Source organism: Alligator mississippiensis, chromosome 8 (assembly GCF_030867095.1).
Source record: "Alligator mississippiensis isolate rAllMis1 chromosome 8, rAllMis1, whole genome shotgun sequence".
Classification (NCBI taxonomy): domain Eukaryota; kingdom Metazoa; phylum Chordata; order Crocodylia; family Alligatoridae; genus Alligator; species Alligator mississippiensis.
The window spans coordinates 29,856,750-29,881,182 of NC_081831.1; the positions used below are offsets into that span (position 1 = coordinate 29,856,750).

A 24,433-nucleotide genomic window follows, 5' to 3' on the forward strand; every position below is an offset into this window, starting at 1 on the left:
GAAACTACTATGTAAGAAAGTTCTAAACAATTTGGAGCACCCAATTCCTAGCCTGAAAATGGGGTAGAAGTGGGGTAACAGGAGCATGAGAAATTTGTTACAGAACAGCCAGGGTATGGGGCATGAGTACCACCCTCCATATGCATGGGAGCCACAAGAGAATCTGATAGTTCACATCTACTAATCAGCAGGGAATGCCCATTTTATTAACTGGAGATCTTGTAGTGACAGAAGTGGGGTAGAACTACAAAAGCCTGTTACAGCTACATACATCTCAAGGCACTGGATAGCTACAAGCGGAGTTGTGAGGTTTTTTTGTATACATCTGTACTTCTGTAGTGACTTGTACACCTCTCCGATCCATGAATGAGAAGGAATCCATAGCTTACCTGTCAAGGAATGAGAGTTGGAGACAAACCTCTCAGTGTCAGAATTTTGATAAGACTATTATTATTTAGTCTTCACCTGAGGGAAGAATGGGCACAGAGGCATTCTGGATCCCAAAGGGTCAAGGGACCAAAACAGTCCACAAATCTGGTGAAGCTGCAGAGCGTATGTCTACAGCTAGTATGGGCTCAATATAAGCAGGTGGAGACTCAGTACCATGGAGTGGATGGTGCAGACATGACTGAGTCGCAACAAAGCAGTCAGTACAATGAGGTATAAGATGGAGCTAGAGAGATGGGGAGAAGAACTTGTTTGCTTTAGGCACAGTAGAATAGGGCACTGTCCAGGTAGGCACAAGTCTTAGAGAGGGAGGAATTCTCAACCCTAAGAGAGAAAAGGGGTGGCAATTAAGAGCTACAATCAAGCAAGAAAGAGATGTAAGCCTATATGTTATCAGTGCTGGAAAGTAGGACAATTGCAGTATACCTGTCCAGCTATAGTCAGATAAGAGAGAAACAAACCTGTTTGTTTCCAGTATGAGGAAGAAGGCCACATGCATAGAACCTGCCCCAAGATGTGGTGGTACTGGAGAACATATAAGTTAAAATCCCCAACAAAAGGACCACAGTGGAAAGAAGTGTTTTAGGGTAAGATGGCAAGCAGTACTGCCAGCAGAGAGCAGGTATGATTGAAAGGAAAGATACTGAAAACATGTTTATTCTGGAGGAGAAACGTCTGTCAGCACATAAAAGTATTTGTCAACAAATGAGTATTCAGTCAACAAGTATAATCTGCCAAAGTAGGATTTCTTAAAGGAGACAGTAAAGTTAGATGAAGGTACATGCCCTGAGAAATGCTGATCAGATTTAGCAGATAAAGCAGTCTCTCAAAAGACTGATGTTATTATAAAGGCATTAAGAAAATACAAAGCTGGATTTAAGGAAGTAAATGAGGACAGAATTAAAATTAGGAGGCTAAAGTTGTCTGGGGATGACAACAAGTTTCAGGCCAACTTGCAGGCAGACATGGAACTAATAGTTCTTTTTTTGTCTTCAGGTTGTCACCATAAGGGTGACAATGCAAGACAATCTAGGAAGTCGAGAATTGGCTAATGAAGTCAGAAAGAGACTAAATAAGAGGCCATGAGTTGGCAATAAAGAGAGAAAGTTGATATTTACGATGAGTTGGAAAAAGTAAAGGTGTAATTAGAGCAGAATCTGAAGGCACTCAATATAGATGAGTGCCTCCTATAAGGAAGGCAAAAGGGTGTTTTGTCCAGCAGTTACAAGAATTCTAGGGAAGGGACTGACAAATATAAAGGGGCCCATGAAAAGAGAACAGGAATGATAAACATCATAAAGTCAACTTGAAATGAGGAAAGCATATATGAAAGATCTTTCCATTTGGCACAGAGGAAGAAAAGCTGAGAAAGGTGTTGGAACAGCCTGGGGGCATGGAGATAGTGAATGTTTCTGACTATACCAATGGTCGCGCCTCTGTGCATTTTCCGCCAGGGATGTGTTGAGGCCATGTCACACAGCACTGAGGTGCCCTGTGCCTGAAGAGGGGAAAACTGCTAGGGAAGAAGCCCTAGCAGTGACTAAGGAGCACAGCTATGGGTTGCCGGGGCAACCAGGGAAGGTCAGCTGACCAGAAGGGGCAGGGCCTGGCCCTTATAAAGCTCAGGAGCTGAGGCTAGAGGCAGTTTCCTGCCAGCAGCCAGAGAGGCAGGAGCTCCCTAAGGCAGAATGTGAGGCGAAGCCGAACTGCAGGTATAGCTTGACCTGAGTTGAGCAATGTTGTTTTAGCCGAGCGGCTCTATGTTATGTTATAGCCTAGGGGCTTGGGTGTTTTGCTTTGTTGTTGTTATAACTGGTGGTTTGGGTGAGGCTATTAGGGGTTGGAGGAGGCCTCATAGGGGACTCACAGTGGAGTGTGAGGACCCCTGTGCCAGTGAGGGTGCAGCATATGGGGTGCATAGACCCCAGCCCCAGAGAGGGGAGCGCTATTGAGAAGCCCCAGTGCAGGCGTGGCGAGCCCCAGAGAGGGGGCAACCTTATTGAGGAGCCCAAGTGTGGGCACGGCGAGCCCTAGGAGAGGGTGTGAGCATCACGGAGAAGGCCCAGAGAGAACAGGAAGGGGCCAAGATAGGGATAGATCTGAATCAACATCGGCGAGGTGTGGACTGTGGTGTAGGGGAGGAAACGGAGCCACAGATAGCGCCCCCTAGCAGCTGGGCAGTATAAGGGCAGCCTCCCGCTGACTAACACTGATCAATTAATTAAGAACAAGGCATGGCAGGCGAGTAGGCGGGCGGTTGCCCCAGAGACAGGTGTGTGGGCCACATTAAGGGTGGCCCAGAGTGGGCACCTGTCACAGGCCACTTAGGAAAAACATAGGCAATGTAAATCATGCACAGATGGTAAGCACCTCCACATGTTTGGCCAAGGGAGAAAGGAAAAGCTAAGGTGTGGTACCCTATGCAAGAAGGGGAGAGGCAGATGAATGCCTGTCTCTTTCAGGGATGGAAGTGTGCAGTGGACTTCCTTCCCCCGCCATTAAGGTGCAGGAGTGGTACTGGGTGGATGGTCCTTTAAGATGGAAGTTAATCCCACATCTAAGTCCACCCGGAAGGGCTATATAAAAAGGGAGCCAGGAAGAGACTTGGGAGACCTGGGTTAGCCACTGCAGATGTTACAGTTCCCAGACAGGGAGTGCAGTGGACAGAACCTAAAGGGGCAATCAAGATGCTGAAGCAGAGTACCAGGGTGGTTGCACAGCACAGTGGAGGGCCAAAAAGGCTACTGGAGTAGTGTGTTAGGCTGCTAGAGCAGAACACCAGAGGAAAAAGAGCAGGATGGACAGCCAGCAGCTCTGGGAGTTGGGGAACAGAAGGGAGAAGACTGAGAAGGCCAGAACAGTGTGTCCATGAAGAGGCATTTACATTGTGAAGGATATTTATTTTTTCTAGCTTATACCTTTCAGAATGAGATGGTATGTAAGGTGTCATCCTGCCCTCCTACTGCCTGACTTCGGACTAATTACCTCATTCTATTTTTCAACCAGGCCTACATCTTCTAGTGCAGAGAATGATATAAATGAAGCAACAATGAATGCTGAATGAGGCTATCAGTTTCCCTCCTTATTCACTTTATTTAGAGAACTAAATAATACAGAAAGGGAAAGCAGAATCTTGTTCTTAAAACAGTCCTCCTGGGACTCAGGAAAGTTTGGCCCTCTCCTGAAATTCTTTTGCAGAGTTCCAATGTGAGATCATGCATGTTAATTTAAAAAAAATATTTCAGAAGTGGTCACTAAGAATGTGTGCATCATTGTAAGCACTAGGGAAGCCCTGTTACCTGGGCAGAGAGCTGGCCATTAAGGAAGAAGAGAACACCTGCTGTCAGTCAAGGGAATGCTGCATGGAGTGAGCTGGCTGCATTGAGGCAGGCAATTATGATGCCATAGATGAGGAGTGCCTACTGCAGGTATGGCTCTGCTGCAGTAAGGCAGTGGAACAGAACCTAGCTGGGCAACAAGGAAGCAGCTGCAGCTGTACTTTTCAGCTCCCATGATAACTAGATGGCAGGTCCTGGTGAACCAGCCTTGTAGGTGGCAGGGAGGGCCACTTGACCTGTAAGGGCAGGGCTTGGGTAGTATAAAAGCCTAGGTCTTGAGACCAGGAGGCAGTCTCTCTGCAGGCTGCCAGGGAAGGAGGTCTGTTCTGAAAAGGACTCTGGCAGACAGACTAGGTGGGAGACATTTTCCCCCGAAGACTAAAAGCTGCCAGGGATGTAGCCCTGTGCTTAAAAGACCAGAGCTGAGAGACCCATTGAGAGCTACCTGCAAAGAAGCCTACAAAGGAAGAGGTTACAGGAGTACAGGGGAAGGTTAGTTGCATGTCAGAAGGCAGACTTATGTTTAAGTCTTTAAGAAAGGTGATCAAGGGAACTACAGACCAGTTAGCCTCACCTCAGTCCCTGAAAAATCATGGCATGGGTCCTCAAGGAATCCACTTCTAAGCACTTGGAGGAGACAGTGATTAGGAACAGTCAGCATGGATTCACCAAGAGTAAGTCATGCCTGATCAACCTGATTGCCTTCTATGATGAAATGACTGGCTTGGTGGATGTGGGGAGACCAGTGGATCCCTGGACTTCAGCAAGGCTTTTAATATGGTCTCTCACAGTGTTCTTGCAAGCAAGCCAAAGAAGCATGGAATGGATGAAAGGTCTGTAAGGTGGTTAGAAAAATGGCTGGATCATTGGGCTCAGAGGATTAGTAGTCAAGAGCTCAATGTCTAGTTAGCAGCCAGTGTAAAGTGGAATGCCCCAGGGCTTAGTCCTGGGGCGTTTTGTTCGATATTTTCATCAACGACCTGGAAGATGGGATGGAATGCACCCTCAGCATGTTTGCAGATGACGCCAGCTTGGGCTTGGGGGAGTAGTAAACACGTGGGAGGGAAGGGCTAGGATTCAAAGAGATCTAGACACCTTTTGATCCAATCCTCTAATTTCTCTCGTAAGTTTCAATAAGGACAAGTGGAAAGTCCTGCACTTAGGATCGAACAACCTCATGCACTGGTACAGGGTGGGGACCAACCGGCTAAGCAGCAGTTCTGCAGAAAATGACCTGGGGGTTGCAGTAGGCAATAAGCTGAATATAACCTAACAGTGTACCCTTGTTGCCAAGAAAGCTAATGGCACACTGGGCTGCATTAGTAGGAGCATTGCCAGCAGATCCAGGGAAATGATTTTTTCCCTTTTATTCAGCACTGGTGAGGCCACATCTGGAGCACTGTGCTCAGTTTTGGGCCCCCCCACTACAGAAAGGATATGAACAGATTGGAGAGAGTCCAGTGGAGGGTAACAAAAATGGTTTGAGGGCTGGGGGACATGACTTCTGAGGAGAGGCTGAGGGAACTGGGTTTGTTTAGTCTGCAGAAGAGAAGATTGAGGGAGGATTTAACAGCAGCCTTCAAGCACCTGAATAGTGGTTCCAAAGAGGATGCAACTAGATCATGGGTGTGCAATTGTTTTGGCTAAAGGGCTGCTTAATGAGTTTTGGTGAACTGTCAAGGGCCTTGAGGATAGCTCTGCCCCATGACAGGTACCCACCCCCTGGGAGCCATCTTGGGACTGGAAGTTCTACCCCCCTAACCCTTGACTTTTGCCAGTGGAAGTCTCTCCCCCTGCCCCAGAAGTACTCCTTTGGGGAGGGAATAGCTTGTATATTGTGTGGAGTTGGGGTAGGGGGTGTATGTGGGGGTGTGTGTGAGTATAGTGGGAGGTTTGGCTGTGGGGTGTGTGTTTGGGGTGTAGGTGGGTTGGGTGTGCGCTTATGGGAGGCTTCCCCCTGCCCACTTTTTGTGAAGTGGCTTAGCCTAGCCCCTCCATGGGGGCAGGGCAGAATCAGCGCCACCTGCCTGGCTCTTGGCACACTGCAAAGGGGCAGGAAAGCGGCTGCAGCTGGCAGGCAGCAAGGGAAGCTCCTAGGAGGGGGCAGAGGGGTGGGAGAGAGCTAAGCCTGCCACCACAGCAGCCCCTACCAGGTGGGGCTGCAGCCAAGCCAGCCTCTGCCCCAGTCCCTTCAACGCTGCAGCTTCCCAGTCAGTGGGACTTGACCCCATGTGGAACACAGCAGGGGCAGCTGCCAGCCAAGCCAGATGCAATTAATTGGTGGGTGCCTGCCTGTGGGCTGGATCTAGTTAGCTGGCAGGCCAAATTCAGCCCACAGGCCATATTTTTTCCACCTTGAGCTAGACTGTTCTCAGTGGTGGCAGATACCAGAATAAAAAAGCAATTGTGTCAAGTTGCAGCAAGGGAAGTTCTAGATTGGATATTAGGAGAAACTTTCTCATGAGGAGGGTAGTAAAGCAATGAAACAGGTTACCCAGAGGTTGTAGAATCTCCATTCTTGATCCTTGAGTTGGGGCTGGTCCTGCTTTGAGCAGGGGGTTGGACTAGATGACTTCTTGTGGTCTCTTCCAACCCTAACTTTCTATGATTCTGTGAAACACGTAGCTATTAATATTATTCCTATACTGTGAATATACCAGATATTATGCTACAATACACTGCATAACACAATTCACAACATATATTATACATATATGTACTTGAATGTGCCAGTTTTATAAGACTGAATATTTTCAGTATGAAATGATTATTTGTTTGGTTATTTCTTGCAACAATAGAGGGATGTAGGGAGCTACGCGTGTGCTGCAGGAAGAGCTAGACAACTACTGCAGGCCAGGTGTCAATTAAAGCAAGAGGCTGCTTTATCTTCTGAGTTCCCTCTCCCCTGTTACTTGTTTTCCATACTTGTTTTCCACTTGCACACCATACTTTAGCACTTTGGTAATTAGATTTTCCAATGGACCAGCTACTCTGTCCCCAAGGTGTGGATGTTTTTTAATAGAGATGGCAGGTTGGGGACCACATGGACTAGAGGAAGTTTCTGCCTGCAAGGCCAGGGTCAGAGAGGAGAACTGGTGTAAAACCACCAGCTTCTAAATTGTAACCACTTATTTATTTGTGCCAGTAACGCCACCAGACACAGGAGTTAGCAGAGATCACAGTCAGTAGTTCATCTGAACCTCACTGTGGATATCAGACCAAAGAAAACAGTGAACTCACACTTTGGTTGAACATGTCTGTCTCATGTCGCAGCTGTGTATATTGGCAAAGGTGCTGTCTAATTGTTTCCACCCTTTCCACCTCTAGCCTCTCGAGCTCCTGTAAAGGAAAAACAATCCCACACCTTCATCAGCAGCTGAGCAAAAGCACTAGATGTAAACCTAGCTTAAAGTCTGCAAATAATTCAAGCTCTGCAAGATGAGCAGCCAGGGAAACTGCCCCAAGATTCTTTTCTGCATGTCCAGTATCTCAAAAACGATACAATACAAAGGCAGCAGCAGGAGAAAAAAAAGCCTGTGCAAGTTTACAGCTTCTTAATAATCCCAAATCTTGGTAAAGAAGAGACTGTCATGGAATGGGCATGGGGTGAGATCAAAGGGGCTATGAAAAACTTGCTACATATGGGAATAGGGTTAGGAGGTAGGGTCAGTGTAGGGATAGGAAGTTGTAACATCTCCTCAATTGGAGGTTTTCAAGAGGAGACTGGATAAACATTCGACTGAACAGCATTATTCCATTTCTGCTGGGACCCAGACCAGATGACCTGCGAGGTCCCTCCCAACCCTATGGCTAATCTCGTGTTTTGTTCTTCCTGTCCTTAGTGAGAAAACTGGTACACACTTTTGGGGCTGTGAAGAGGCTGAAGGGTAAGATCCTGTAGTGGTAACTGTCCTGATTTATTATGAATCTGAGATACTTTCTGTGCAAATGCCTTATGGCAATGTGAAAATAAGTATTTCGCAAGTTGAAGGAAGCAAACCATTCTCCTTGATGCAATGAGGGTATTTTTGCCACCAAAGTCCCACCTTGAACTTGAGTTTGCAGATGAATGTGTTGAGCTTTCTTTGGTTTAAGACTGGTCTCCAACCTCCCTCTTTCTTAAGGAACAAGGAAATAACTGTTATAAAACCCCTCTCCCTTAAATGTAGGGGAACTCTTTCTATGGTCCCCAGAACCAGCAGCAAGCACATCTTTTTTCCTCAGCAAACTCTTGAGAGAAGGGTCTCTGAAACAAACATGGAACAGGGGTTGTGAATGGGTAGTGACTGAAACCAAATGGAGTATCCATCAGCTACCATATCTAGGGACCACTAGTCCTACGTAATATGGCCCCATGCAGGATAAAAGCAGGCCAAACAGTTTTGATATAGCAGGTGGTAGCATGGAGTTAATACCTCTTCAGCACACCACCAAACTCCTTGCTTAGGGATGGACAATCTTTGTGCGACAGAATAAGGTGCAGTTGTGTTCCTTTGCTAATGGAACCTCTGCTACTTTCAAGGGACTCTGCGTGGTGACAGGTGACGTGTGCTAATTGCACAGTGGTGGATACTGGGAGAGAACCTGCACTGTAATGTGTACATATCTGCTCCTTGAACTTGTGCCTGTAGGAGGAAGAAGACACACAAACAAGGGAAGTAAGGCTCTTGAATCTTTTAATGTATGCAAAATCAGTTTGGGCACTAAATAGTTCCACACTGTTGAAAAAGTAGGTCCTCCACAATAGCCTGGAACTCCTTCAGAAAGCCTTAAACTTGCAATCAGAAACATCTATATATGACCACTGCCAAAACCATGGAGCTGTGCCTAGTGCTGTTTGTAGGACCATCTTTGAAACTATCTGTCCATTCTCTGATCTAAGTCAAGCAATTTCACGAGGTCTTTTTGTAGACCTGGAAATCATAATGGACCAGGACAGCCTGATCTTGAGCAATTGTGAATTACAGGCTCGGGGAGGAATAGGACCTTTTATCAAATGGGTTCAGTCTCTATATATTTCCCATGTCTTATTCAATCTGGCATTCTCATTCACTCTTGTAGCCACCAAGAAAGAAGGGTGAGGATACTTGGGTACTTTTAGAAGAAAAATGAAGTTACTTTCCAGTAACCAGAGTTCTTTGAGATGAATTGCCCACATACACATTCTCATGCTCCTGAGATTTGACAAGAGACTTTTCACCTTAGCATTATCCACAGTATTTACTCTAGGCCTACAGTTCACAACCCTTTTATGCCCAGGTAATAAAAGAAGGTGTGCCCTTCCTGCTCCTTGGTTTCCTTTCAGCCACTGAGACCTATATGCCAACTCTGAGGAAAATGGAGAGAGAATGGGATACAAATAGGTTTGTGGCCAATATGTGGGAAAAACTCTACATACTGGGAAATAACCATATTTTGAGTAACTGTCCACATACACATTTTCACTTGGGAGTGCCCGGTCTTAGAATCTTCTTGGCAAAGAGTAACTAAAAAAATGTATCTACCAAACACAGCTCCAAAGGCAGTTCTATCTTCTAGACTTTATGAGGGCACAATGCTTAGGGAAGGTGCAAATCAGACTCTAGGTGGCTGCCTTGTAGGTAGCACTTAGGGAAACAATGTGCAAGGTACTTATGGAAGTGTCCTAGACCCTCATGGAGTAAGCACAAGTCATGGGCCATGGCTCAATCTTGGGGCTCTCATAACACAGTTTTACAAATCCAATATCCATGTAGACAGTCTTTGGGCCAGTATTACTGTGTCCTTACATCTCTCAGCCTTAGAAACAGAGAGACAGAGAGAGTTTCAAAATAGCCTCATTTTGGCCAAAGAGTAGGTCAGAACTCATCTTACATCTAAACTAGATGGAGTCCTTTTGGTTGTGATGTATAAAGCTTCAGGGAAAACTAAAGCAACAGATTGCTTTAAACAAGTCCATCTCTTTACTCAGATGGAATTCAGAGATATTAGGCAGAAACTTCACATGAGTTCCCTGGGTCACCTTGTCTAGATAAAAGCCAGTATAGGGTGCAATGCTCAAGGGCCTGCCCTGGCCATAGAGTGGGAAGCTGTGTCCATGGCATCCAGGGCAGCTTGAAGCAGTCCCTTAGCCACCCTAATACTAATAAGAGTAGAGAATCAGGTGTGATCTGCAGGGAGGTCCTTGATAAGAGATACAACATGCACAAAATTATCGTGGGCCAGTATATTTTAGACTTGTCGAGGAATAGGCCCATTTATCAAAATGGTCTCCATGGCTTTTTTCTTTAGGAATTGTGTTGAATAAACCCACTTCTTATAAGTCATGGCAGTGGCTAATGAGGATGAAGCAGAGTGTGACTCCATTTCCTGTCCAGTCTCTCATAAATGGAAGTCCCTGATGCTGAGATTTACTGTATGGTTCCATAATGTCAGTTTCCACAACAATCCTGCAGGATTGAAAAGCTTGAGGAGAAGGTGGTGTAAGAACTGGAAATCCCAGAGAATTCATCCATTGCCTGTCCAGGCTGGGAAGTCTCAGAAGCATTACCCCATTCACAAAGGCAGGATAAGGAGCTGTAGGATACTCTACAGGATAAGGAGATCTGAGTCACAAGGACGATTTCCTTTGACTTCTTGTGGTTGGGCACCTGCCTCTAGATCCCAATCAAGACCAGTGCAAGGGTGCCAATCTTGACAGTGTCAAAGAGGAGACTGGTCTGCGTTCAGTACTGGGGGAATGTGCAGTCCTGAGACGAGGCTGTCAATCCTGGGTCAGACAGAGTAGAATTACATGTTGAGGAGAGATAGCCAAAGCTTATTCTGTCTTTTTTGGTTCTTAATTTGAAGGACTGACAGACTGAGCATCTGTTGGGGATACGGGTCTCTCCCAACAGAAGGAGCATTGTGTGTGGCTGTGAGAAGATGGAAACAGACTACACATGAACGGTATGGCTGGAAACTTGGAGAGCAGAGGAAGGCTATTGATCAAAGGAAAAAATGAACCCTGCCTCCACTGAGGGAAAGGAAAAAAAAGGTAGAAAAAAAGGAAAAAAAAGCCTGTTTCACTTGAGATAAGAGGGTCAACTGGCCAAAAGTTCTGTGATGATACCATGTGGCACCACCACAGGGGGAGAGGCAAGTGATTGGTACTGGCTGCAGTGCAGGGCTGCTGACTGCCCCAAAGAGAAAAGAACTCTGAGATACATTTCCTAGGACAGCGAAGGTGTTAAGAATGCACAGAAGAAAAAGAGAGAGACACTGCTTTGGAGTGTGTCCTAAGGTTCCTCGCTGCTAGCACACATGATGAGCTAACTACACAGCTGAGGAATTGAGAAACAGGGAGCTTGCACCCCCAGGGCACACACTATGCATATTGTTAAAGCAAAAAAGTCTCTGGTCACAGCTCAGGGCAGGAAACACACCTGCAAGTGAGACTGTATGTGGACAATTACTCAAAGGAGAATTTCTGTTTCGAACATGCTGACAGGGAGCTTCAACAGAGGCAAGAAAGTCAACAAGCTACTTTATAGGAAAAGTAGAAATATAAATCCTGAGGACTGTATTGTGCAAAGGTTACTTGAGAGAAGGAGAATTCTTGCATGGTCAAATACATTTATTACCACAAGGCATATGCAGCCAGGGAACTTATCCCCTCAGTGAAATAGAGGTGCATTGTTGTGGGTTAGCTTTCAGTTACCTCAAGGTAAGAACATGCACATGCACCATTACTACACTCTTATTCATCTCATGCAGTTATCCTGTACCACCCATGTACTGATAATACCCACGGTATAAACTGCAAAACCATGGGATAAAAATTACCACATTTATTTATTTATACATGTATTTCAAACTGTATCATGTATTTTTTACTGCTTCCCCTACCCTCAGCTATATACTTCACTTCTTCCAATCTACTTCTAAAATTCCAAACCCCTGACCAGCTGCAAACTACTACCCCATTACATATACTGTGAAAGACAATATTTTCTTCTTCCTGCCCAAATGATATTAAACTTGTTTGGGCAGTGTAGTGGCAAGTTTAAGGTCTGGCATCTATACTGATTTGCATTTTGGTTGTGAATGGTGATATACTAAAGTTATAAATTTCAAAGGTTTTCCCTATAAGCAGAAATAAAAGAAGAGCAGCATAAACAAAACAGAAAGTCTCAGACTGATACGTACCAGAGTAGTAGTCACCATTTCTTCAAACCACTTGGATTGAGCTTGATTATAAAGATCCACACAACGCATCAAATCATCTCCTGGAATGATCAATATAGAGATAAGTCACTTTCCAACTCTTCATAAAGAACCTGAGTGAGAATTAGCAGGTAACATTTCATAAAATTTCACAAATATTGACCGTAGAAAAGATAATTTGATTATGTTGTTTAACTTCCTGCACAGCACATGCTATAACTTCTGGGAGAACTAGAACATACTACATTTGTATGCAAGTATTATATAAAGAAGATAACTCCAACAGTTATATATTCAATTTTCAAATAGGGAATATTAGATTGGGGAGGTAGGGCACTGAAAGAGAAAAATAAGAACAAAAACTGATATTGTTTTATTAAATGCCCAATAAGTAGTATTCCGTATTTTCAGTTTTTATTTTAAAAAACAATCCAGGAATGTTCCAGGGTTTATCTTCAAAACATAAAAAGTGGGATGAAATCAGGAAAAAAGGAAGAAAAGGAAAAATATCAGTTTAAACCAGGGGAAAAAAATTGGCAAGGAGGGAGGGAGGGAGGGAGTAAGGCTGGAACTAAGGAAAGGGAAGGGGGAGGGTCACGGAGCAGCCCATCAGCCGTTCCTGGGGCTGCAGTAGGGAGCAAAGTGGGGGGAGGTGTCAGTGGGTGTGGGGGCACAGCTCTTGATGCTATGTGCCCCCTGGGGCGTGTGCTCCTGGATCAGTGGCAGGAAGCACATAGCGCCGTGCCCTGTCTTTCTTCCCTGGCTGTGTTCATGCCCCTCCCCTCTCCCGTCAGGCTGCCCTGGTGTTTGGGGGGCAGGGAAGAGTGCTGCGTGGCCAGATGTGGAGGGGACCGGACTGTGGCACTGGCACCTCTTGCCCCACCGGGGGTCAGAGCTGGGAGCCCTGAGCCCCCAGGCCTGCAGGCCCATGCGGAGCGGCTGGGTGCAGCACCCGCCACAGGGAGTGGGACCAGGCTCTCCTGCCTGCCCCCACCTGGCAGGGCACACAGCTCCCAGTGCCCGGGGCAGGGCCAAAGTTGGAACCGCCAGGGTGCAGCTTGGATCCGCCTGCTCTGGGAGTGATTCCTGTGGTGCGGCCTGCCCTGCCAAAAGTCAGACCTGGGAGCCCCGTGTCCCCAGGCAGTGGCTTCAGCCACCCTCCCCCAGCCCCTGCGCAGCCACCGCCAGCTCCCTGCCTCCCTGCTCCGCATGCAGCCGCAGCCACCGCCCTCTGAATGTCCAGCTGTAAATCTGTGCCTCAGGTAAGCGGCACAGCGGCACTGTTAGCTTACCAGTACCACCCGTTTTTCAGTTCAAATCCCCGTTAGCCTGCATGAGTGGGGAATAGGCCATTCCACTCTCGTGCCAGTTAACAGGGATTTGAACTGCGTGCCTGCGTATCTTGAGCATGTGCAGTAAATTATGCATCGGGCACAGATGTAGCAATGTATGTGCACCCATTGTGGACACACAAATTCCAGAAATATAGACATCCAAAAACCCATATCTAATAGGTGTTAGATGTTCTGGGAGGAGGGCTTTACTTGTGCTTTTAGCTCCAACAGCTTAGTGGTTAGGGCACATGCCCAAGAAGCAACAGACCAAACTTGCCCAGAGGGAGCTGAACTTCCATCTCTCTGAGTTTCTGGCACAGTGCTCTACCATACTATACCATACCATACCATACCATAAAATGCACATTAAGAGTAAAAAAAAATGAGGTACAGAGTTACAAAACTGCCATTTCTGCTTGCAAAGGGAAACAGAATTTAGCTTACTGATAAAAAAAGGGAAGGTGGAAAGTACTCATTAAAAAAGGCAGATTTATTCAATACAAATATTAATAATAATTCAGAAAAGGCAAAATTGCTGTTCAGTATTTTTTACCAAGTCCCAAAGGTCTGGGAAAAAGTAATGTTTGTGTCAGAGTTTAAAAAAATTAAAAATAAACAATATGGTAAGTTGAATGAAAACCTTGAAAAAATTGGTAAGAATTAGACTGGCGCCTCTCACTGAAATAGTATAGTCGTCACATATGGTATAAATTCCTGATGCGGTTGGGGCGGGGAGAGAGGAATTGTAAATGGATGGCCACAAGATATGAAATTCTATTTCTTTTTGTATGCCTAAATGGTAATTTTCCAGGTACCTAAATGGCCTTTGTGGCATTTATGCTCAGTTTGTGAATCTATTACTAGAGATGGATCAATTATATAATCAGTCCAAATCAGATTAGCATTGATAAAAATAAATTTGACATTATCAGCAATTGGCTTTTTTTGGCCTCTGTGGTCGATAATGTCACCGATAAATGCCAGGGATGCAGCCCTGCAGGTTGGAGAGCAATGTCTGGCTGGTAAGTCTGGGGGGGGGACGGGCATGGCAGGAGGCTGACTGAGGCCCCCATCATGAGGAACTGAGTGGGGCTAGGGCAGGTGCTGCCCAACTGGGGTGGGACAGAGCTGTGGGTAGTTAGTCCAGGAGGTGGGGGGGGTGGGGAGTAGAGTGGGAAGGAGGGTGGCTCCTGCCACTGCTCACACCTGTGAGAAAGGCATGGGGGGCATGTGACCCCCAGATTTGTGTGTGGGGCAAGGGCTGGCTACCTGCTGCGGGCTCAGGGCCAGGGACTGCACCGGCCTCCTCCCAGCAGGGGGGTGCTGGGCCGGGGCTGCGCCCAGGGTGGGTGGTGGCGGTGCTGGGAGGGGGGCTATGGACTGCACTACAGCCATCCCAAAATTTGCCATAGCCCCCACTCCCAGCACCATGACCACCCGCCCTGTCTGCCCCAAGCGCAGCCCCTGCACCCACAGCTCTGGCTATGCCCCGACCTGGCTGGGCGGCACCTGCTCCTGCCCCAACCCCAGCCCCACTCCTTCCCTCACCATGGGGGCTTCGAGCTGCCCGCCCCCCCCCCCCCACTCCAATTTACTGGCCAGATGCTGCTCTCCATGCTATTGGGCCACATATCGGCTATTGGATCAGTATCGGTTGATATGGCTAGTTAATGAGCCATTGGTATCGGCCAAAAAAATCTTCATCAGTGCACCCCTATTGATTAGCCCTGCAGCACATGAACGTGTACTAAGCAGTCTCAGTAAACTATGTACTGGCCAGACAAGTACATGCAGATGTAGTTGCATACATGAAAGTAAGTCCTGAAGAAATCCAGGAGGAGGACACAGAGGGACATCCCTTATTTTAACCCCAGTAACTAAGTAATTGGAGCACTCACCCAGGATGGGTTTGACCCTCTGGCTCTCTTGCTTCTTAAAACAGCCCTCTAAATATGACACCACAGTATAGGCATTACCTGGTTCTCTCTTCAGCCCTCCTTTTGCAGTTTTGTGACATACGTGCCCATAATGAGCATGTGTACAGAGCTATTCATGTGCCTAGCAGCCAGGTTATAGCCTACAGCACATACACTTAAAAGTCTACCCTACAGGGGTAATACTGTGCCTAAGTGCCAAAAGGGCTGCTTATGTGGCTGGAAAACAAAGTGAAATCCAAGGCTGTTCCTCGATGAGCAACTGACACTTGTATATGTTTACTAGAGACCTTTCTTTTCTTACTGGATCACAGGACAACTATCAAAGTCTTTGGCACTTTCTTCCTTATCTATCCCCCAAAACTAGTATCAGAGTACTTCACAATCTTTGATGTATTTATCTTTCCACACCCATTTACTTCAGGGCTATATAATTATCATAATTTTACATATAGGGAAGTGAAGCACAGATAGAGAGTACATGAATTGCTCACATTTACCCTGGGAGTCTGTGATAGTGTAGGGATTTGAATGCATGTCTCTCATCAGCCATTGATGTCTCTCTGAGACCTTGATATTTGACCACACTAATATGCTTTATGGAGTCTGTAAGTTTGAGACCACTTGGAAGATGACACTGCATAAAACAGCGACCGCTTGTTACTTGATGAATTTATATTGGTGCTTCATAATTAGTGTTGTGCAGTCTCAATTTTTACTGATTTTCACTGATAAATTCCCCGATTATTTTTTAAGTAATTCAGTTTTACTGATTTACACCCATTTTCCAGTTCAAATCCCTGTTAACTGGCATGAGTGGTGAATGGCCCATTCCCCACTTGTGGCACTTAACAGGAATTTGAACTGAAAAACAGGTGGTGCTGGTAAGCTAAAAGTGCCACTGTGCTGGTTACCCAAGGCACAAGTTCCTGGCCAGATGTATGGGAAGCAGTGGCAGCAGCAGCATGCAGAGTGGGGAGGCGTTTGGGGGGCGGGGAGGGGGGGTGTGGCAGTGGCTGTGCGGGAGCTGGGGAAGGGTGTTGCCTGGGGGTGTGGGGCTCCCAGGCCTGACCCTGGGTGGGGTGGACCAGAATCACTCCCAGGGCAGGTGAGTCAGAGCTGCACCCCAGCGGATCCCGTTTTGGCCCTGCCTCGGGCACTGGGAGCTGTGAGCTTCATCGGGGGTGAGGGGGTAGGCGGGAGAGCCTGGCCCAACTCACTGCAGTGGGCGCTGCACCCAGCTGTTGTGCATGGGCCCAGAGGGCTGGAGCCACTGCCTGGAGGCACGGGGCTCCCAGCCCTGACCCCAGGTGGGGAGGGAGGTGCCAGTGCCAGGGTCGTGTCCCCCTCACCTTCTCATCTGGCTGTGCGCCACTCCCCTCTCTCCCCAAATGTCAGGGCAGCCTGGCAGCAGGATGCTGCAGCACGGGGGAAGGGTGTAAACACAGCCAGGGAAGAGAGGCAGGGCACGGCCCCATGTGCTTCCTGCCACTGATCTGGGGGCATGCGCCTTGGGGGGCACATAGAAGCTATCAACAAAAGCCATGCCCCCCCGCCCCACACCCACTAACAACTCCCCCCCACACTCTGGTCCCTGCTGCAGCCCTGGCAGCGGCAGATGGATTGTGCCGCAGCCCTCCCCTGCCCCTTCCTCACTCCCAGCCTTACTCCCTCCCTCCCTCACTGCCGATTTTTACCCTGATTTAAATTTTTTTTTCCTTTTCTTCCTTTTATCCTGATTTCATCCATTTTTTGTGGGTTTTTTTTGAAGATAAAGCCTGAAAAATTCCCAGATTTTTTTTTTAAATAAAAACTGAGAATGTAGAACATTATTCATAATCTGTAAGAGCTACCTGAGGATTTCCAGGTGGAAATCAAATTGGCGGTTAAGACATTTTTTTTAAGTTAATTTATTAATTAATTTATTTATTTTTAAAAGGAGCTAGACACCTTTCCTTCTGCCAAACTGCTGGCTGTGACTAGTACAGTTCCTTCAGAGGGGACAGCTAGCCACATGCTCTTCATGAGGGCTTCGGGTGTCCAGAACTTCTCTGTCCCTGGGCTTGAAAGAACCTTAATTTATTGCATGCCCAGAAAATCCAGATGGCCTGTATTTTTACCCAGCATTTGGAGAGCGTAGGTGAAAGATGACATTTTTCTCTTATTTTGGCAGGCAGCTGTGGCTTATTTGGGAAAGATGGCAGGTTGCTGACAATTTAAGAGTTTTCATATTATTTAATAGTGTGGTATGTCAAAGGACACAGAGCTTGGGAAGAACACTCAGTTTTAGTATAAAAAGGAATTAATAGACTGCCATCTAAGTATTCTGGACAACATTTTCCTCTCTACTTCATCCCAGGCTGTGATCCAGGCTTTTTGGCAGGGGACCAGTGTTCCTGGGGCATTTAGCCAGTTAGCTGTAAATGATGGATTTTATTTGTACTAGGTGCAGCTTGTGACAAGACAGTAGAGCTGCATTTTACACTGGAAACATTCCACTTCTCCCAGCATTTGGCCCCATCATTTACACTGTAGTGTAACTGAAAGTGTCTCAGACACATTGTAATGAAAACTCAAGGCTACATAAGATGGAATTTGACTGAAAGACATGTTTCATAGGTAAACTGGCTTTCAAGGTTGGCTGCTCTTTAAGTGACTGTGGAACCTTTTTAGCAATGCCTTGTGGCCAGGTACTCTGTAGCCCCTGTAGAATGGCTTTTATAGTGCATACTGTCATGCAGCTGTCTGCCACCAGATTCCTGGTCTTGTAGCAGAGACTACAGATTACAGTCTAAGATGGCACAGAACAGGGACTACGGGCTTCTGTGGTTTGACTCCAAAGCATGTTCACAAGGCTTCTGCTTCCTCCTTTGCCTGACCCAGTAGAAGAACACGGGGTTAATGGTGGGTGCCACAGTAGACACGTGTTTATGTGGATTTTGATCTTAGGACTGTTAGATGGCATGATAGGGAGTGTAGGGTGCCTGCTGCTTTAAATGAGGAAGAGGCTGCAGCAAAGGTTCAGGTGGCAATCAGTCACTTGACCAGCAAGAGAGGGGCTGGCTTAGGGAGGATATAAAGCCCAGGGCCTGGGCTGGCCAGTCTTATCCTGGAAGATGACAGGGAAGGAACTCCTAGCAGGCTGCTGAGGGAGTGACTGGCCCACACTGAGCATGCCTGGAGCATGCCTTGGGGCTGGCAGAACAGAGAGCATACAGTCTGAAGGCTGGGGAATATCTAGTAGTTTGTGGAAGGGACTAAGGAGAGGCAAGGAAGTCCCAGCTGTCCCAGAGAAGGAGCAGGGCCAGAGGGCCCAGAGAGAGAACAGAGTGCCAGAGGACGCAGAAATAAAAAAATAAAAAAGGGAGCAGAGGGCCGGAGGGCCCCTGGAGCAGGTAGAGCAAGGATGCCCATACATCTCACTGACCTAGGAGTGGGGCCAGGGCTCAGGAAAGGCTGAAGGCGAAGAAGGGCCATACCGGGAGACTGGTGGGGCTGGAGATCCCATGGGTTTCAGCTGGCTTACGAGTAAGGCGAGGGTCTAAGGAGAAGGACCAAACGCTAGGAGGGTCACAGTGGAGACTGAGGGGGCCAGAGTGCCCACAGCCCTGAGAGGGGCTTATATAAAGAGGAACAGAGCCAAGAGCCTGTAGCCCATAGGGATGGTTATGATGCAATTAGAATGTGTGACAATCAGAATCTGTGAAGCATGGGCATGGGTACTAGAGAGGACAGAGCCCACATAATTAACCCTTAAGGTGATGAGCAGTGACACAGGCACTTGTGAGAATACCCAGGGCTTCTCAAATCAGGTTGTCTCCCTTTTCTACAAGTATCATTTTATCAAGGGATAGCAGGCGAGGAGAAGGGGAGATTGCCCAAAGACAGCCAGGTTGACAAGGGCTCACAGGCTCCAGAGGCATCATGGCCACCCTAGAACTAAATCTTGTTACAGATCGGCAAGGATTCATAGGATGAGATTACACATTACAGTTAGCACAGGGGTGGGCAAAATACAGCCCGTGGGAAGAGGGAAGGGCAGGGAAGGAGCCCGGGGAAACGTGGCCCTGAGAAAAGCTGAGCGCGGGTGGGGGAAAAGCAGCCCCTCACCTGCCCCATGCCCGACGCCCTGTGCTGCAGCCACTCGCAGCCTGCATGGGTCAGCCTGTGCCTGTTCCAGACAGCCCTGTGGGCTGCAAGTGGCTGCAGCGTGGGGCGCCAGGCACAGGGCGGGCAAGGGGCCACTTCTCCCTGCATTCAGCTTTTCCCTGGGCTCCTTCCCGGCGTGGAGGAAAGCGGCCTCTCCCCTGCCCTGTGGCCAGTGCCCCGTGTCCAGAGCAGGCACAGGCAGCCCCAGGTGGCCTACGAGCAGCTGCAGCGTGGGGCGCCGGGCACAGGGCAGGCAAAGAACCACTCCCCCCCCCCCCCCCCTTGCCGCACTCAGCACCACCTTGTAACCCGGCCCTACTGCCAGCCTGGGCCCTGCGCCAGCTCTGGCCTCGCCCGTCGGGGATGCGCATGGTGACAGCAGCTGCAGCTCCCCTGCTTGCCAAGCCAGGCAGTGTTGCTATTGCCTCCTCTGGGCTGCCCAGCATGTGAACTCTGGGCGGCCAGCAGCAGTCAACACTGCCCGGCGCGGCAAACGGGGGTGTCACAGATGCTGTTGCCAATGGGTGAGCCTGGAGCCAGCTTGGAGCCCAGGCTGGCAGTGAGGCCGGGTTATAAGCTGGTGCTGAGCACAGGGAAAAGGGGCCCCTTACTTGCCCCATGACCAGCACCCCACACTGTAGCTCCTTGCAGCCCATGTGGGGCTGCCTGTGCCTGCTCCAGACAGCCCTGCATGGGCTGCGAGCGCCTGCAGCAGGGAGCGCCAGCCATGGGGTGGGCGAGGCGATGCTTTTCCCCCATGCTCAGCACCAGCTTCTTACCTGCCAGCAAGCAGGAGGCTGGGGGCTGTGCGCTGCCCCCCGCCTGTACCATGGGGCTGGGGGGCACTGGGGGTGAGTGGGCGCAGGGCCAGCAGGAATACAGGGCCTGCACCAGTGTCCTGGGGCCAGTGCTGGCAGGGCTCAGAGCAGGGTGGCGGGAGCATGGGGTCCCAGCTAGCAGGGGCTCTATGAAGCTAGCCCAGCTCCCCCCTATCCCTGCTGGTGCAGCCCAACCCAGCCCGGCTCCACAGACCCCTGCCAGCCTGTGCCCCGCTTTGGGCCCCACCGGTGCTGGCCCTAGGACACTGGTTCCAAGATGGTGACCAGGGGGCAGGGCACCTGTCAAGGGTTAGGGCACCTGTCAAGGGGTGGGGCTACCCATGCAACCCTAGACAGCCTGCCAAAACTGGGTAAGCGGCCCTCCACCTGAAATAATTTCCTGCCCCTGAGTTAGCAGGTGCTAATTCTAGGAATGTTAGCTCGTGTAAAGGTTAACTAATGCTAGTGATCAGTCATACATTCAGGGTTAATACTCTCTCTAATTGGCACTGTTCAGACCTGCTGCTAGAGGGCTGTAGAGCAGGGGTGTGTGGCTAGAGGCTGCAGGTCTGCTCCATGCCTGCCCTGCTCACCTGTTCTCTAGCCACAGTATATGCTGGGGGAGGCGGGAGTGTGAAGGGCCTCCCCATGCTGGTTGGACTGCCACCTACATCCTCCAAATCACCCCACTAGCACCCCCATCTGCTCCTGGATCTCCCCCCTTCTCTCCATGATCAGCACCCCACACCCAGATCACTGCCCTGCCACCCCTCAGTCTGAGGACAGTGGTGGCAGCAGCAGTGACAAGGAGGGATTGTGTGTGGGGGGAGGTCTCCCATTTCTACCTGCTCCCAGGCTGCCTAGCTAACACTGCATGGTACCTCACGGTACCTTTGAAAATATCTCAAGACAACCCTGAGTGCCATGGCACCCTGGTTAAAAATCCCTGCCCTAGATCTCCTGTGTTTATGTAATGTGTAAATGGGAAAACTCCGAAGATTTGAACTGCTAGTCTTAAAAAACAAAACAAAACAGCATTTTGGTCACATCTCTAAGTCTGAAGAATTGTTTCAAAAATAGATCATCTTAACATTTCCTGCCCCCTAATGGAGAGATGCAGCCTACAAGTTCATAGTTTCAAAAGTCAAAATAATGGATATTATATACATATTGAGTAAGTGATTTGGCTAAATTGCATAACATCAATTCCAATTTTTTTACCTACTGATCTTAATCACCCCACTGGCCTTCCATCCGCCCCTGGATCTCCTTTCTCTCCATGATCAGCACCCCACACCCAGATCACTGCCTTGCCACCCCTCAATCAGTCTGAGGACAGTGGTGGCAGCAGCAGTGACAAGGGGGAGTGTGCTGGGGGGAGGTCTCCCCTTTCTACCTGCTCCCAGGCTGCCTAGCTAACAATGCATGGCACCTCACGGCACCCTTGAAAATATCTCAAGACAACCCTGAGTGACATGGCACCCTGGCTGGGGTTTGTTAGTATACCTACTATAATGTTTAATATAAGTATTTATCTACATATTATTTAAACACATAAACCACTTAAGTGCACAGCAGCATTCGTCTCCAGTCTACCATGTAATGTCTAGGTAAATGGAGTACAATTACAATAACTGGAGCCAGAAAGACCAAAGGGGAAGCAGCTGTCAAAGGGCTTGCCTTTCTGAAGCCCTGAATCTACCTCTCATTTTAGAGGCTTTAACAGTTATCCCAAAATTATGTTCAGTCACTTTCAAGGTTTCTAATAGCAGTCACAAAGCTGACTATTAGAAGCCCTGAAAATGGTTTGAACTAGTCAGTTGTTGCTAATATATCACATGACAGCACAATATAGTTAATGAACAATATTCACAATAAGTTTGGGTTAAGTGCATACTCTGGGTAAGTAACCAGGATGTTTTCAGCCCTGAGGCTGTAGGCTATTTCTCAAAGGTCTGAAGAGCAAATGAGTAGATATAGGTTAAAGAAAGTTAAATCTCATAAACTACACAAGAACATCTATTATAATAGTCCAATTTCTGTATATTCTGTATTCTGCATACAATATATACACTAAATGGTTTGACTTTGAAGTATATAATTACAAATTATTTTTTCTTGAGGATGCCTGACTCATCTGACATACAAGATGAACTATAGAAAACCATGTTAAAAGGATACTGAATTTATAAGTCAAGCTTTACAAAAGTTAGGGAATGCTTGTACAACCTTAAGTCACCCTCCTTCTAGGTATACATGATAATTCAGTCTTTAATTACATTGCACTTAATATTTTTCCCCCAAAGGACTCCAGTTAAATTTAGTGCACAGAATAGACAGTGCTTCGGGAATGAGCAGCTAGCTATTCAATGTAACTTTTTGTACTAATCTTTCAGCATTTAGTACAGGAAATTATTTACTGCATACCACCCAAGCCCTGCATTAATAACCACAGATCCTGATATTCTCTGTTTAAAAACTGTAAATTCTCTGACAAAAAATCCCAAACTCTTTGATTAAAAAACCCTCAAATCTGCATTTTTTCATTACTAAAATGAAACACCACTATATATGCAGGTATCAATTGAACACAATGTTTTATTCATGGATATATAATTTTAAAGCAATTTGGAAACCTACTAGTGCCACAAATCATAATAAACTAAATTCTAAATACCTATATATTTTGACTTTTGATTGTGTTTTTTTTAATCATACAAAAATCAGAGTTCCCCTGGCTCCCTTTGCTAACCAGGATGTGGGTCCAGCTGCAGCTGTTCCCATCCCCCAGCTTTGTGGCTCTGAGTAACCCTGATATGCTGGTGCTCTGCCCCTGTCCATGCTGTTGTCCCTCACTCCCCGCCCACAGCCCCCTGGCCCTGTGAATGCCACCCCCCCCACCAGTCCTACTGGTGTATCTCGCTCCTAACACAGTCCCCTGGCCCTGCCAGTGCCCCTCACATGCAACATATGCCCCTTGCCTCCCCCCAGCCCTGGTCAAGGGGGCCCCTCAGCTGCCAGGGCTATAGGACCAAGGCTATGGCCCACAGCTCCCTGTTCCCCTCAGCAGCACCTGAGCCACGGCTGCCACCCACAGGAGCCAGCGGTTGCTGTGGCTAGAGCAGAGCATGGAGCCTGGCTCTCCCTCCCCACATGGGAATCACAGCCAGAGTAGAGCCCAGGGTGGGTAGGGATGCAGGCTGCCCACTGTGGCCTTGGGGCTCCCCCTCTGCGACACAGCAGGGCAGGGAAGCTTGGTGCTGCTGCGGGCAGCCCCACGCCAGCCACACCACCATGACGAGGTGCTCCCTCCCACCTAGCAGCAGTGGAGGACACAACTCTGCAACACTGTTGCTGCTGCCGGGTGGGCAGGGCGTGACTCACCATGGTGGTGCAGCTGGCACGAGTCTCCTAGCAGTGGCACTGAGTCTCTCCAACTCTGCTGCGGAGGCCCCTGGGGCAGGGCAGCATGGCATGGAGACCCGAGGCTGCAGCGGGCAGCCCACATCTGCCCCACCCCATGCACAAATCTGGGGGCCACGTGTCCCCCCCATGCCTCCTTCCCCTCCCTTAACCCATGTCTCCCTCCCACTACCTGGCTGGGCCCTGCGGTCATGCACTCCCATCCCAGCCCTGGGCCTGACACACTGCCCCAGCTAGGCAGCACCCACAGCCCCAGCCTGTCCTACGTTCTCCTTCACCATGGGGGCCTCAATCTTTGCCCCTTGTTAGATTTAGCTGGAGGGAGCTGCGGGAGTTGCTCTCCACTGCTACCTGGATGCCACGTGTATGCGCATGGCACCCCCTGTCTCTGATCGTTCTCCTCCTGCTCCCCCCACCCCCAAGCAGCCCCTTGCAGGCTGGAACCTGCTGTTTCCCATGTTTTTCTCCTTAAAGGGGAAAAGCTGCGTTTTTCCTCCCTAAAAGGGGAAAAGGCACATTTTCCCTCCATAAAAGCAGAAAATCTGCATTTTTTTCCTTAAAGGAGGGGAATTCACATTTTTTTCCTTAAAAGGGGGATATTCTGAGAGGCAAGGCACAATAGTTATTCCCTTTTTAAAATTATGATCAAAATTGTCAAAATCTCTCATTAGTTTTACATGCCTCACTTGAAACAAGGGTTTAATTATTCAAAGTAGCTACCAGTAGTTATGTTTAAAGTGCAACTCCCACTGACTTCATTTGCAGACGTGACTACTTCTGCATATTATACTGCGTGTGTCTTAAAC

The 24,433-nt window shown here is 48.2% G+C and overlaps 1 protein-coding gene across 5 annotated transcripts in view; it reads right to left on the bottom strand.

The window, feature by feature from the left end:
• The window catches only part of GAS7 (growth arrest specific 7), a 292,115-nt gene that overhangs the window by 20,003 nt on the left and 247,679 nt on the right, over nt 1-24,433 (bottom strand). For 4 of the 5 annotated variants that reach the window (XM_014598581.3, XM_019498131.2, XM_019498133.2 and 1 more), the window contains 2 exons: nt 11,952-12,031; nt 7,026-7,124 (listed from right to left, as the gene is read on the bottom strand). In XM_014598581.3, coding sequence (XP_014454067.1) covers nt 7,026-7,124; nt 11,952-12,031 — 179 coding nt within the window. The remainder of the gene's footprint in view (nt 1-7,025; nt 7,125-11,951; nt 12,032-24,433) is intronic. The other variant, XM_019498132.2, reaches the window with a different exon arrangement.